This window comes from Tachysurus vachellii, chromosome 16, assembly GCF_030014155.1.
Source record: "Tachysurus vachellii isolate PV-2020 chromosome 16, HZAU_Pvac_v1, whole genome shotgun sequence".
NCBI lineage: Eukaryota > Metazoa > Chordata > Actinopteri > Siluriformes > Bagridae > Tachysurus > Tachysurus vachellii.
The window spans coordinates 20,380,040-20,391,729 of record NC_083475.1 but is presented as its reverse complement, the minus strand read 5'-3'; the positions used below and the strand labels follow the sequence as shown (position 1 = coordinate 20,391,729).

At 37.4% G+C, this 11,690-nt stretch overlaps 1 protein-coding gene across 1 annotated transcript; it reads right to left on the bottom strand.

Annotated features, from left to right (window-relative positions):
* Positions 1-304: 304 nt before the first annotated feature.
* Positions 305-11,552, bottom strand: th2 (tyrosine hydroxylase 2). Its single transcript, XM_060890112.1, has 12 exons — positions 10,845-11,552; positions 9,724-9,901; positions 8,859-8,947; positions 8,011-8,078; positions 7,709-7,759; positions 6,684-6,829; positions 5,331-5,466; positions 5,177-5,246; positions 4,001-4,057; positions 3,695-3,790; positions 2,826-2,959; positions 305-2,568 (listed from the first exon to the last, which is right to left on the bottom strand). The coding sequence occupies exons 1-12, from the start codon at positions 11,136-11,138 to the stop codon at positions 2,409-2,411; spliced, it is 1,479 nt and encodes a 492-aa protein (XP_060746095.1). The 5' UTR covers positions 11,139-11,552; the 3' UTR covers positions 305-2,408.
* Positions 11,553-11,690: the final 138 nt, after the last annotated feature.

Below are 11,690 nucleotides of genomic sequence, written 5' to 3'. Positions count from 1 at the left end.
CATCTTAACATAATATGTTTTTATAGTCCTCTTGTCTTGTTTGTGTTGTTTTTACAGGTGTGTGTGAGAGAGATCCGAGTGTAACAATTAGTCATATTGTGCTGAATACACACATGGCTGTGGGTGCTGTTGTACAGCTGAGGTGGCTGGTTACAGGAGGAGGTTTTTGGGGAACCTCGACTCCTTAGTCAGTCCTCTATGTATCTTGGAGCACAGCTACAAAACCACCATCCACAATCATAACACTGTCCTGCTCTCCAGGTTCTCCGGCTTTGTTTGAACAAGTCCAATGTGGTGTGAAACGAGCGCTGGAACATCTGCGTGTGAGAAGTCGACGTCAACCGCCGCCACATCTCTCCACACACACACACACACACACACACACACACACACGTGTCTTTCCAAAGGACATCATAACTCAGAGTGGCTGAAGACTCAGAAACCAGAGTTCTCACAGGAACGTGCAAGCGATACAGAGGCTTGGTGTCATTTTAAGCAAATGCTGCCATCTTGTGGTGCGGTCCGAGTTACAGCTGATCAGATCAGATTTACAGCTTAAAGCTTGCGTCGAACATGAAAGAGGTTCAGATGCTGTTTCAGAAGACGTTTAGATTCTGGGAAACCTTCTCAGTTTGGAAAATTGTTAGCTTAGTCAGGACTCTTTATTTAATTCTGTTTAAAAAGTCAGTACATGAGCTGATTAATAATTTCTTAAGACAGTTCATTAGTATTAAAATATAAGCAAAAGAATTTCTGTTTCGTTTTTTTTTTTTTTTTTTTGTAATTTTCAATGAACTCCATGACCTCCTCGCTGCTGATATCCATGGTAATGCTAAAACACATTTTGTGGCAGTATGATAAGCGCTAGGGGTTTGTGGGTAAAACCAGAAGCCTCAATGCTTATCTTGATGCCATGGCAACGCAGATTTGTTTTGATCCAGGCTGGATTTGGATCCAGGCCTCGGTTTTGCAAAGGGATTTGCTGGCTGGATCGCGTGGCACGTAAGATGAGATACGGGTTGTGATTAATCACTTGTGTGCTTCTGAACTCACTTTCAAATCTTGCATGCATTTCAGGTCCTCCGGGTCTTTATTTACATCCCAGATTTCTTTCAGTTCATGCTAAAGACGGCAGTTATCAGGTCTGACCTTGATGTCACTTCCTCGAAGGAGCTTTTCCAGCAGCTGTGTTTAACGTCAGTGCTGCAGGGTGGTCTTATTTGGACTGGAGAACTGAAGTGAACAGGCAATAAATTCCTCAGGGGTAAAAAGATACTCCAGAAAAACTGCGACCACAAACAATCCATCAACATTAAAACACCTCGATGGAAAGCTAATCATCTGAACTTGATCTGCTGGAGTTTGGTGAATTAGCAGCATGTTTGTAACCAGACGTGTAATGTTTTATTGTCTTTAACAAGTGTATGAGAACAGAGCTGTTAAATAGCTTATACTAGCCCGTGTATTTTTAGAAAAGGTTACACTCATGGGTCTCAATGGATCACTGAATTTGTGGATAAATTTAAATGTAAAGCATTTCGAGTATCGAGAATAGTCAAAAATAAAGATTTATTAAGTGCGTGTTGATCTGTTGGACACACACAAAGTCTACTGAGGATCATTCTGTGTGAGGACAGAAATATTTACACTGTATTTGTGTATTCTGTACATATCTCATGATCTCCGTATTAGTGTGATTGTTGTGTGATTTATGGGTGATATCTAGTGATTGTTGTTCGGTTGGTGTGCAATTGCTGGGTGATTAATAGTAGTTTGGTGTTTGATTGATGGGTGTTTAGTGTGTGATAAGTTTTTGGTGTGTATGTGTTTGGTGTGTGATTGATGGGTGTTTGGTGTGTGGTTGGGTTTTTGGTGTGTGATTGATGGGTGTTTGGTGTGTGGTTGGGTTTTTGGTGTGTGATTGATGGTTGTTTGGTGTGTGTGATTGATGGGTGTTTTGTGTGTGATTGATGGGTGTTTGGTGTGTGATTGATGGGTGTTTGGTGTGTGTGATTGATGGGTGTTTGGTGTGTGATTGGGCTTTTGGTGTGTGTGATTGATGGGTGTTTGTTGTGTGATTGATGGGTGTTTTGAATGTGATTGATGGGTGTTTTGAGTGTGATTGATGGGTGTTTGGTGTGTGTGATTGATGGGTATTTGGTGTGTGATTGATGGGTGTTTGGTGTGTGATTATTGGGTGTTTTATGTGTGATTGATGGGTGTTTTGAGTGTGATTGATGGGTGTTTTGAGTGTGATTGATGGGTGTTTTGAGTGTGATTGATGGGTGTTTTGAGTGTGATTGATGGGTGTTTTGAGTGTGATTGATGGGTGTTTTAAGTGTGATTGATGGGTGTTTGGTGTGTGATTGATGTATGGTTGATAATGACGCAGACTTTCAGGCTCATCTTTAGCCCAGCCTCTCTAACGCACTGTGCAGAATCTTCAGCTCCTTTCTGATTTGGCCCAGAACGTTCTGGATCTTAGCCGCTTCATCCAGGATCTCCATGGAGCAGGTATACGGGTCGTATCTGATGGTGAAAGGCTTCTGGATGGTGGAGGAGTACTGCCTGGAGAACAAAAATCATTAGCAGTTAGAATCAGCAGACACAGTAACATTTTACAACTGCACTTTAATATTTTAATAATTATTTTTTTATAATTGTTATTCATTTTATTAGTAATTTTATTTACATTTTAAAATAAAAATATTTTAGACGTTTGTATTTCTTATTCACTTATTTATATATTTATTGTTTGTAAATACTTAAAGACTGAAACATTTAATCATTTAATAATATATTCTCGTCCCGCTTTAAGGCTTCACCTCATCTTGTTCGTCGCATCCTCAAAGGTCTGGGAGACAAAATAAACGGGCTGGTACGTCTGATCCTGGTACGACTGGACCGCCGTCTCAGCAGGGACGAAGGGCTTGTACTCGGGTCCGTTAGAGAGAGCGTACTAGAGAAACAAACAGAAGCATGAGTTTAAAAGCTAATCCATTGTAATTCCACAATTTAACGACAGAGTCATTTACCAAGTTAGCCAAGTGAGTCATTTACCAAGTGAGTCATTTACCAAGTGAGTCATTTACCAAGTGAGTCAAGTTATCACTCAGAAATAGAAAAAAAAACGAATTTTTCTCTTCAGTAAAACAAGATTTGAATTCTCTGATTATAACTGACACCATCAGGAAACATCGTCCCCTTCCCCCAATTTCATGAACTATGGACTGGACTTGTGGGTGTCCTCACTTTCTTTTTAAATATGATTGACAAGTGTATAGTTTTTTTAATCGTGATTCTGAGTGTAAAGAGGAAAAAAGCAAATATCACACCGCTAATAAGACACTGCTAAATTTTGGGTTAATCCTTGTTCTAAATGTTTTAAATCTGCGTCATTGATTACATCCTATAAATTCCATAATGCTATGTATCGATACCATTATATACTTATATACACAGCCACAATAGATCTGTTCATTTGAAGTATTTTTCATGCAATAAATACAATAACGAACCCATTCTTATGTACAAAGTGAATAGAAGTAAAAACTGGCAATTTACCAAAATACCACTAAATACCATAAAAATTCCACTTCTCACTTCCACTTGTCACTGATGCACAAATTCTTTTTTTGTTGTTGTTAGTGTTGAAATTGCTGCCCTTTAGATAATGTATGAAGTTTTTTCTTACCACAAGTTCTCCATAGGAGGATAACAGCCCCGCACCGTATGCCTTTACTGCCCCGTTCTGCTTGCAGAGCCCAAACTCAACCGTGAACCAGTAGAGCTGTAAAAGAAGTAAGAGCATACACATTAAATAATATATTTCATTACATTCAAATCTCTAATGTAAATTCAGGGTTTTTATAAAGTGCAATTCCCAAACAAACCACTAGATTTCAGTAGATCCGTGTATTTGCTTATCACAGAATATACAGTGTGATAAGTCACATGTACAACTCAAATTTGTTCATAATAGTCAGTAAATGCTCCTTACGGTGGACAGCTTTTCAATGTCCTCATCAGACGCGCCGAGAGAGGCGAGACCAATCTCCTGTGAAGAGAATTTCAAATAGAACTCAGTACATTTGTCTTCTGAACTAAATAAGAAAATTACACCTTAAAACACAACAGCAAGGGTGGGGATTGCTCAGTGATTCTACCTTTGTTAATCATCGACTTTTTTTATTTCAAGATTTGTACTTAAACTGAATAGTTTTATCCAAGTGCATGTAAAAGAGGACAAGAACAATAGGTTTTGTGATATTAGGATAGAAGTATAGAATAAGAACCTTTTATTTTGTCACATATATACATTACAGTACAGCAAAATTCTTTTAAGGTTGGGGTCAGAGCACAGGGTCAGTGCCTATGATGCTCCAAGTGCCCCTGGAGCAGAGAGGGTTAGGGTCCTTGCTCAAGGGCCCAACACTGACAGCTTGCCACTGCTGAGGCTTAAACCCTGATTCACCAACCAACACCCCAGATCCTTAACTGCTTGAGCCACCACTTCCCCTATTTATTACTCCTATTCAAGGATGCGACTCAATTAATTATAACTAATACATAATATTATAACTTGCACAGTCAGGAACTGCTTGGTGGAAAGAAAGTGATGTCATTTCCCCACTTACATTTATATTTTAACCGTAAAAACACCGTAAACCCTTTCAAACACCTTGAGATATTTTTCTTGCCCAATTGTGTTCTTACACAAAAGACATCCGGTCACATTCCCAACAGTGTAAAGTGATTCAGAATAATCAGAAGAAACATGGTGAGGTAAGTTAGCTTTGGTAAATGTGATCCTAGCTAGTTTGGATTTTATTTACTAATGCAACCTCTTTCTTTCCAAGAGGGCTATTAAACGTTAGCTAACCAGGCTACACAAAGCTAGGTTTGTCCAAGTTACCAGAATATTTAAAACTTGTTTATCATGAAAGGAAATAGGAATATAAATCTTCAGAATATAAAAGGATATTAAAAAGGATAATAAAAAATTAATTTTTTAGATACTTTTGCTAGATTTTTAGCCAGATTATGTTTGACTTAGTAAGATTTTGTGTAAGACACTTTCTTTTACTTAATTACAGTTCCTCCATTATAAAATACAAAAATATGTTTATTTTTTAATAACTACCAAAAATTGATGCTGTAAGTGAACAGTAAATACCTGTGAAAACTGAGCGAACTCTTTGTCCGTGAGCATGGGGATGTGTCCGAGAAGTTCATGACAGCAATCCCTAAATAAAATAAAACAGTCCTGGTCAGTTTGTGTTCGCTTTGCGAGAGAATATAGTGAGTGTAGAGCGTGTGAAGGGACGTACGGCTCCGGAGAGTGCATGGGTGATGAAGAGTGTCGAATGTACTGCGTGCACTGGAACACCCTGAACGCAAGACTCGCCAAGAAGTCCCGAGCTGACAGTAAACCCACGACGGGGCGCAGCTGGAATCCTGTCTTTTCTGAAAACACAAATGAAAACCATGAAGTGACTACTAAACTCTCTGGTGTGGAAAAAACCCTGAGACTACATGAGGACAATATTTTGAATCAAAAGGGAACTTTCTTCTCTGTGTCACCAGATTGTCCGGTGCGATTCTAAATCCGTCACTAGATTTCAGTAGATATTGTGCATGATTGTTCTGAGCTCCTCTACACACGCCTTATTATATCCATTTTAAAATAGTAGATTTAGTCTAACTCCTGTCACTGATGTTGGGATGTCGAGGAGCTCTGAGGTGCAGTCGTGTAAGGATGCGTATTTCATTCGGTATAAAGGTTCATTTGGTAGAGGTTCTGGTAGTAATGGGCGAAATAAACGATATGCGATATAAACGATACAAAATTGGCCTACGATAGAGATTTTAATTCTATTGCACTATCGCGATAATGCATGTTGATGACGCAATCTACCCATGAAATTTAGAGCCACGAGCTGCAGCCGGCTGCAACGAATCATCATATTCGTCATCTTGAATAAACATGGCTGAAAGCGTCAGCGAAACAGAGGAGCTCATGAAAAAGACCGGTGCAACATCTATTATTTGGACTTGGTTTGGATTTAAGCCGTCCGACGAGCAGCAGAAAAATATACTCTGTAGAGTGTGTGGGGTAAAAGTTAAGAGCTAACAGCTAAGAGCTAATTCACAGTGTCCGTTCCTTTATTAACAAGACACCAGTTTTAATTTCATTAGGAGAACAAAATGTTTAAAACCAAATGCGTTCCCTCGGCTGCAGGTTTGAAATATGTTTTTATTTAAAGTATCTGTGCATTTACACAAAATAATTTTCTTCGCCTAATTAATACTGGAAGTATTTTCAGTACAGTGTATGTTCCTTAACTAAAAAGACACCAGTTTTTCTGTTCTCTGCAACTTGGGTGGCATTTAAGAACCAAGGACTTAAACTAAGTATAGTGCCTTTTAGAAGGAAAGACTTTTATTTATCTGCAACGTTTTGCTTTTGCACAATAAATGTTCTCAAAACGACATACGTTTCTTTATTTCTTAAAAAAAAAAAAATACATTTAGCAGTTTGGCTTTCCTAAGGGTCTGTAACCTGTTCTGAAATGGCTTTATTATAATTTATATATCGCAATATATATCGTTATCACAAGAGGCTGCAATGTATATCGCAATATGTATTTTAGGCCATATCGCCCATCCCTAGGTTCTGGTACCTTTCAGGAAACTGGACACGTCTCTGAGCTGAGGGATTTTGTGCTCTCCGTAGCCACACTCTCTCTCCAGCTGCTGCAGTCCGTCCAAGAACTGTCTGCAAGCGTGAGTCGGATAGATGGAGGTCAAAGTCCTGTACACTTCTCTCCTGGTGAAATATAAAGCATGTCAGGATCACAAGTGTGCTTGGAATTTGGTACTGCTAATGATATTATTACTATTATGCTACTACTTATACTAGTACTGGTAATACTGCTATTATTAGTATTACTGCTGCTCCTGCTAGTACAACTATTACTACTGCTGCTACTACTACTACTTCTACTGGTACTGCTGCTCCTACTAGTTCTACTATTACTACTACTACTACTACTACTACTACTACTACTACTACTACTGGTACTACTACTGGTACTGCTGCTCCTATTAGTTCTACTATTACTACTGCTACTACTACTACTACTACTACTACTACTGGTACTGCTGCTCCTACTAGTTCTACTATTACTACTACTACTACTACTACTACTACTACTGGTACTACTACTGGTACTGCTGCTCCTACTAGTTCTACTATTACTTGTACTGATGCTGCTAATGATATTATTACTGTCACTGTTATCACTAATGCTGATACTGCTGCTCTTACTACCACTACTATACTAGTAGTACTAATACTGTACTACTGCTATTATTTCTATTGTGCTACTACTAATACTAGTACTGCTGCTCCCACTATTTCTACTTCTACTACTACTACTACTGGTACTTATACTGATATTTATTACTATTATGCTACTACTAATACTGGTACTGCTACTACTGATGTAATTGGTATTACTGCTACTACTAGTATTGGTACTGCTAACGATATTATCACTATTACTGTTACTACTACTGATACTACTACTTCTAATATACTATGAGTACTGGTACGTCTGCTATTAGTATTAATACTGCTACACTAGTTGAGGTTGCACAGCCTCAGGACCAAAGGTTAATATTTATGCTGGTATATGAAACCCACCAAGTGGCAACCTCTTCTGGAGTATATTCGACGTATGGTAACGGGTCGCCCCTGCAAACAATTATAAACATTTCATTAATTCACATATAGGACTGTTTTTTTTTTTTTTTTTACATTTGAAACGATTCCATTTCCAATTTTGCTGCAATGTCCTGAGTTAAATGAACACATCCATTATTCCATGCACTCTTTCAGGGTTCACTTAAGCTATTTCGATATTCTGTAAATGTTCTTTCAACTCTGAAGCTGTAGCTGTGAATGTTATATATTCTATATAAATGATAACTAACGATCCTACTTACTGTTTGAAGTTGAAAGCCAGCTCGGAGATGAACGCTCTCCGCTTTCTGTATTCCGGATCGCTAAATCCCTAGATCGAATAGAAACTTGGATTAATCATTAGGTCAGTATTTACACTGTGTTTGTAATCACGGGAAACAGGTTTATACCACAGCACTATGAATTCTGGATTCTGATTGGTCAGTTGTTACACTAGCTAGCGTTTCTATAGTAACAGCTCATTTACATGGATAAATTAAAGTGTATGCATTTTCCATAAGGAGTTGTTTATTTAACATTTGGAAGGAGTCTCCAGTTTCAACGCTTTGTTCGGCATTAATAGGTTTTCTGATTTCTTCAGAACAACAAGAAATTTTTAGAAATAAAATAAAAAATGTGAGTGAGAACATTCAATTAATTAAAATAATATTTTTTATTATTATAGAAATAATATCAAATTAAATGCAACAGTAAATTGATATGGTATGTGGTAGCTCAGTGGTTAAGGTGTTGGGCTACTGATCGGAAGGTCATGGGTTCGAACCCCAGGTCCTCCAAGCTGCCTCTGCTGGGCCCCTGAGCAAGGCCCTTAACCCTCAGTTGCAAGTCACTCTGGATAAGGGTGTCTGCTAAATGCCGTAAATGTAAATTATAAAATGTTTGACATTATCATGTTCTTTGTGGGGATGAATAAAGCATCTATCTATCTATCTGTCTGATCTGAAAATTGCTGTGGTTTTGACAGAAACACAACACTTCTTATTGGGGAAAACACTAACTCATCATTCATTATACATCTCAGTCGTTGATTATTTTTCCATAACAGTATGACACACAGAGCGTAATTGTTATATGATTATAGGTTGCGTACAGGGTGATCTTGGTCCAGGTCCGGGTCGTACTTCGTAATTACGTTATTGCATTTGTCCAGATCACTGACCTTTCGAGGGAACCATGGAACTAAAATGATAAAAAAGTAAACAAAAATATTATAAGAATAACTACATATAAATTTGCACATGTAAGTCAGGTAGCATTATATTTAAGTAGCATTACATTTATTTATAATTATTAAATTCAGGCTAATTTATTATTATTTTTTACTGGACGTGATATTTAGTTGATATCTATATTGTATTATATTCTCATTGCAAACCTATTCACAGAAATACTGATTTAAAACATAATGCATTATGCATTGAAAACATAATGCATTGAATGTCTGTTCGGTCTGGTTTTAAGGAAATAAAGAGTAATAACATTATGAGATGACAAAGAAAAAACAGGCTTTTAACTGTAACGTCGCCATTGTGACATGTGGGCGGAGCCTCTTAAAAGATTTCAAAATTACTGCTGTCAAAAAAAAGGGAAAAGAAAAAAAAATCTTTCAGAAGGTTAAAGAATCATCTTTAAAGCTATAATAAACTACACCAATCTTCAGTTCCAGCACTCCTACTAAAGGTACAAGGAGTAATACAGTTAGATTTTTTTTCTCCATATATATGTATGTACAGTATATATATATATATATATATATATATATATATATATATATATATATGTGTGTGTGTGTGTGTGTGTGTGTGTGTGTGTGTGTGTGTGTGTGTGTGTGTGTGTGTGTGTGTGTCTGTGTGTGTGTGTGTGTGTGTGTGTGTGTGTGTATGTATGTATGTATGTATGTATGGCATTATCTTTTTTTCTGTATGATTTGAATGTAAGTGTAAAAGTTTACGCACCCCTGTCGTCGTGCAGAAGCCGCACTTCGTCCCCGACTCTTCTAAGCGCGTTAATGAAGGCGTCAGTGTCAGAGCTGTGAACTTCACACTGCATGAAGAACTCCAGCTCATCTGAGGACACTTTCTTACACCTCCGAGATGCTCGAGTCTCCAGGTGGAGCAGCTTCGCCTCGAAGGTCTTCGATTAGACACACACAAAAAAACAGAAGGCAAACTGTAGAAACTCGAACCATCGCATTGGTCCTTTATTTAACAGAAAACATGGTATAGATGTTTCTTCTTTCCACAGCGACACGCATTAATGAGTGAATGCTGTTCGACAAAAGACGTAGTATTTATGGCTGAATTGAAAAATGAACCATTATTAATGGTCCGTTCATTATAACGCTTAAAAAAAACTTCACACCTGATTAATATGTTATGTGTACATTACATAAATAAATAAATAAATGCTCATGTCCTCCATGTTTTTTTTTTTTTTTTGCTATTTTTATTATTGTATTTAATATTAGTTAATGTGATTTTTCTGTAAAGGATATGATATCGGCGTTAGATCTTAGAACAACAACCATAATAATAATAATAATAATAATAATAATAATAATAATAATATGCCATGTTTTTCACATGTTCATTATATACGAGGACAGAAAAGAGATTTTTTTTCTGAAAGTGTTCCTTCAAATGATAAACACACACACACACACACACACACACACACACAATAAAATTGTACTAATTTGTACCTTTCCTTATCGCTTGGATGGTAGCCTAAAAAAGCGCATTTAAAGTGTACCTTTAATTAATATTAAGAAACGAATTGCGATTCAATTATATACATCAGATCATATAATGTACAAAAATATGGAAAGGAAGAACGGAAGTACACTTGATGGAACGATCCCATAAATAAATACATGTGCAGTTTAGTACCCTTTATTATTACCATTTTAGAAGTGATTGACAGCAAATAGGAGGGTTTTCCCCAAGGGTTTAAAGATCCATTATTAAGGATTTGAGATTTATAAGTATAATGACATATATAAGATTTAGTGGCCTATTTATTAAATCAATTTTTTTAGATTTATTGACGATTTTAGAGCGCGCGCTCTGTTACTCACCTCGAAGACTTTCCCAGTTTTGAAGAAGCCTGCGTGTTTGTCATTGTTCTGCGTAAAGAGCAGGTGGAGAGTAACCTTACCGCTTTTCTCTTCAAAAACCAAATTGTCGCCGCTGCGTGATGGACCCGGAGAAGCAGTTGTGCTCTCCCTGTCTCTCTCTCTGTCTCTCTCTCTGTCTCTCTCCCTGTCTCTCTCTCTGTCTCTCTCCCTCTCTCGGTCTCTGCGCGCGTCCTCGATAAGACTCCGCTTTCGGCCACTGAATGGCACAGTCTGCGCCACGCTCTCCGTCTTCATTGTTACGTCTCTGTGATTCTCTCAGCTACGACTTACCTTTAGGCTTCTACCTACGTTTTGTCATGATCCGAGGGATTTATATACACGAGGAAATCGTGAGGTCTTTATGTAAATGCGGTGTAGGAGCGCAACTTTGTATGCGCAGCGCTGCGTCACGCGTCTGCGCTCTCTTCCATTTTAAGAAGCCTGAAAAAAGAAATCGGTTCTTAAATGACGCTCATATGAGCTACGGAGATGAGATTTAGTGCCCGTGACAGTTCACGAGGTCTAGATTCAACAAATGGGAAAAAAAATAAATAGATAAAAACAAGTTCGGAAAGTCTTTTTTTTTCGTGGAAAACCCAGAGGAGATGGAATATGTGGTACTGTTTAAGGTACTGAAATAATAATAATAATAATAATAATAATAATAATAATAATAATAATAATAATAATAATAATAATAATAAAAGGTTTGTGGTTATTATATTGCAATATTAATCTTCTTTTCCCTCCTACTATGTAAAGGTCATAAACATATTATACTCAAAATATCAATAATTAAAACGCTAT

What these genes read in the sequence shown, in the direction of transcription:
- th2 (XM_060890112.1), bottom strand. Translation starts at nt 11,138, where the DNA reads ATGAAGACGGAGAGCGTGGCGCAGACTGTGCCATTCAGTGGCCGAAAG. An exon ending in CTGGCTTTCAACTTCAAACA is followed by an intron (nt 7,760 to 8,010) that starts GTAAGTAGGATC and finishes AATTGTTTGCAG; the next exon opens with GGGCGACCCGTTACCATACG. An exon ending in CGTGTCCAGTTTCCTGAAAG is followed by an intron (nt 5,467 to 6,683) that starts GTACCAGAACCT and finishes TTGTGTTTTCAG; the next exon opens with AAAAGACAGGATTCCAGCTG.